Below are 2,737 nucleotides of genomic sequence, written 5' to 3' on the forward strand. Positions count from 1 at the left end.
GTGTAACTACTTACAAAGTTTGAATTAATGCCACACATATTTTAGAACCCAATGCAACATTGTAATAGTTTTCGGTTTATAAGCTCACTCATTTTAAATATTACTTTCATATTTTAAAATTAAATAAACTAACTAATCTGTAAAACCAAGTAAAACTAAACTAAACTTATAAATTAATTTTAAATTCACTTCTTCCCGCGACTTCGACTGCGCTTGATAAAAACGATCCCTTGTTTTTTCCGGTCTTCTAGCGTGAAAAGTTACAGAAAGCCAGGTAGTGATACTATCGCATTTCAAATATTAGGGATAGGTATGGTCCATCTGGCAGAAAATGAAAATTTCGTATGCATGTAACTTATTCTGTTCACACGACATTAATACTAGCAGTATTTAGGTACAAGTAACTTAGAAGTAGTATAAAGGATGACTCACTTTTCTATGACATGACAGGTGATCACGTGATGCTTTCCATAGAAAACGAAGCGCCGGAAGCTCCGCGGCCGGGTCACGGCCCGGTCTAACGTGAGTCATTCTTAACTTAAGCAGTGGTAAAACCAGAATGTACATAACCAACTATGTACCTAACTGTTAACTTAGTCAAAAATATCCTGATATGATAGAAAGATACGGGCGGCAGAATAGATAGAAACATGGGCCTGGCCAGCGCAAAAAAATAAGGTCACTCTTTGAAGCTATTATAAGTATAGAAGGATCATATTAGGGTCAAAATTATATAGGTATAGATATTATAAACAAGAAAACCAGTTGACTTCATGTATTTATCTCGTCGCAAACGGAGTGTAATATGCCGTGAGATCTAAAAATACTTGAGCCTCAGTCTGTAATTTAAAAACTATTTCACTCGGCTGATTTAAAAAGTGTGAAGCCAGACTATTGTAAAAAGCCTCCATGCCATCCCCCAAGGCGTCATCATCTTCGCTTTTCAACCAAGCTTTTAAGACATCCATGAACTTTTCAATATGCTCATCTTTGTTATTAACATAAAGATGGTCCATATCGGATAAAATCATCTGTAGTAACGTAGCATCTCTTTCCCTCGACGCTCTTGCTGCCAGTCTTTTCTGAACAACATCAGCTATGGATAATATAATTTCTTTTGTTTCTATAGTTTTGTTCAGTAACATCTCTTTTAAAACCTCCTCGAAATTCTTCTTCATTAACACATCCTCCGTGAACATAGGGGCGTGTAGATATTTCCGCTTGAATTGGTTTAAAAATAATCTTACATTATTCTCCTTCATATTTCTGATGAAGTTAAGTAAAAGTTGCACATATATAGTAGTGTCGAATTGATAAGGGCATAAACCGAATTCTGTACACAGTATCATTTCATATTTCTTCTCAATATCAGTGATTGTAAAAACCAGTTGCTGTTTAAGCACATTAGTTGCTTGTTCTTTTCTTTCAGCTTTATCTAAGCCTTGTTTGGTAAGTAACACCCCCTGTTTGAGATAAACCCCGCTAATCTTTTTAAGAACATTGATCCATCTGTATACCTCATCTGCGTCTGAAGCAGCTGTTCTGACAACTTTCCTAACATGCTTCAGACATTTTTGGAAATACTTAACTTTGCATAGTTCATCTTCTAAAACGCCATCGAAAACTGTCTTGATGCTGGTTGTCAGGTCAGAGGCGTATTCTATTATGAACTTTTCTAACTTCGGTGTGCAGACGGTGGCGTTTTTGCAAGGTCTCATGTGTTTGACGATTTTGACTAGTTCCTCTAGGGCGTCGGTGTTGGCTCTCCGTCCACTGAGGCCATCGGGGAATTCTTCTTGAAGGTTGTACTCGAGGAACTCGGCGACTTCGGAACCTAGGGTTAGGGAGCCTTGAAGGTCAACTTTGACTGCTGCTGAGAGCGCTGGAAGGAAGTTTTTCAGTTTAAAGGTTATCGATGTGGCTTTGGTTGCTCCTCATTTGCTTTTGCTGAGGTATTTCACCGATTAGCCATATATTTTGTTCCCTTAAAATTTTCTGACTGCGCCCCCTCGCTCTTAAGGATGACTCACGTTAGACCGGGCCGTGTCCGGGCCGGAGCTTCCGGCGCTTACTTTTCTATGACATGACAGGTGATCACGTGATGCTTTCCATAGAAAACGAAGCGCCGGAAGCTCCGGCCCGGACATGGCCCGGTCTAACGTGAGTCATCCTTTAATCGCGACTGTCATACGGCTATATTGAAAAAAGTCAATAAAAACGTTCTAAAAAAAGTTATATTAAAAGGTTATTTGCTTTGTAGGTATTTAAATTAATGTAAATCGGTCGGTTCAATAGGTAAATTAAATGAAATGCTACTACGTGTTTACGTTTACAAAGCATTTACCTATAACTACTTAATTATTAGTAGGTATAGGTAATTAATAAAATAGTTTGTTTTTGGTGTGGTGTGACTATCGTTGTTGTTGTATTTATGAATAAATTCAAATGACGTTGCAATATTTCTTACCGCCGCATAAAAACAGGCAACGTTTCAACCACATGTTGCGAAGTCAGCACATGAATGACGAAATTTCTTTATTTCGGTCGTAAAACAGAGAATAAACCGGCAGGAAACGTATTGCAGCAACTAGGGAAGAGTTATGATTTTAGCAGTCTATGTGTTAAGTATATACCTATGTTACATAAATAGACATCGGATTCTAAGGGGCAGAATTTGAGGACAGGTTATGTATATAGGAACTATACCAATACAGTCAACTATCGATGTTTTTCTTAT

General features: G+C 37.8%; 1 protein-coding gene across 1 annotated transcript; it reads right to left on the reverse strand.

Annotated features, from left to right (window-relative positions):
* Positions 1-776: 776 nt before the first annotated feature.
* Positions 777-2,521, reverse strand: LOC134754079 (uncharacterized). Its single transcript, XM_063690155.1, has 2 exons — positions 2,468-2,521; positions 777-1,882 (listed from the first exon to the last, which is right to left on the reverse strand). Exons 1-2 carry the CDS (start codon positions 2,499-2,501, stop codon positions 780-782), a joined length of 1,137 nt encoding a protein of 378 aa, XP_063546225.1. The 5' UTR covers positions 2,502-2,521; the 3' UTR covers positions 777-779.
* Between the last annotated feature and the right edge of the window lie 216 nt (positions 2,522-2,737).

Source organism: Cydia strobilella, chromosome Z, assembly GCF_947568885.1.
Source record: "Cydia strobilella chromosome Z, ilCydStro3.1, whole genome shotgun sequence".
Lineage (NCBI taxonomy): Eukaryota > Metazoa > Arthropoda > Insecta > Lepidoptera > Tortricidae > Cydia > Cydia strobilella.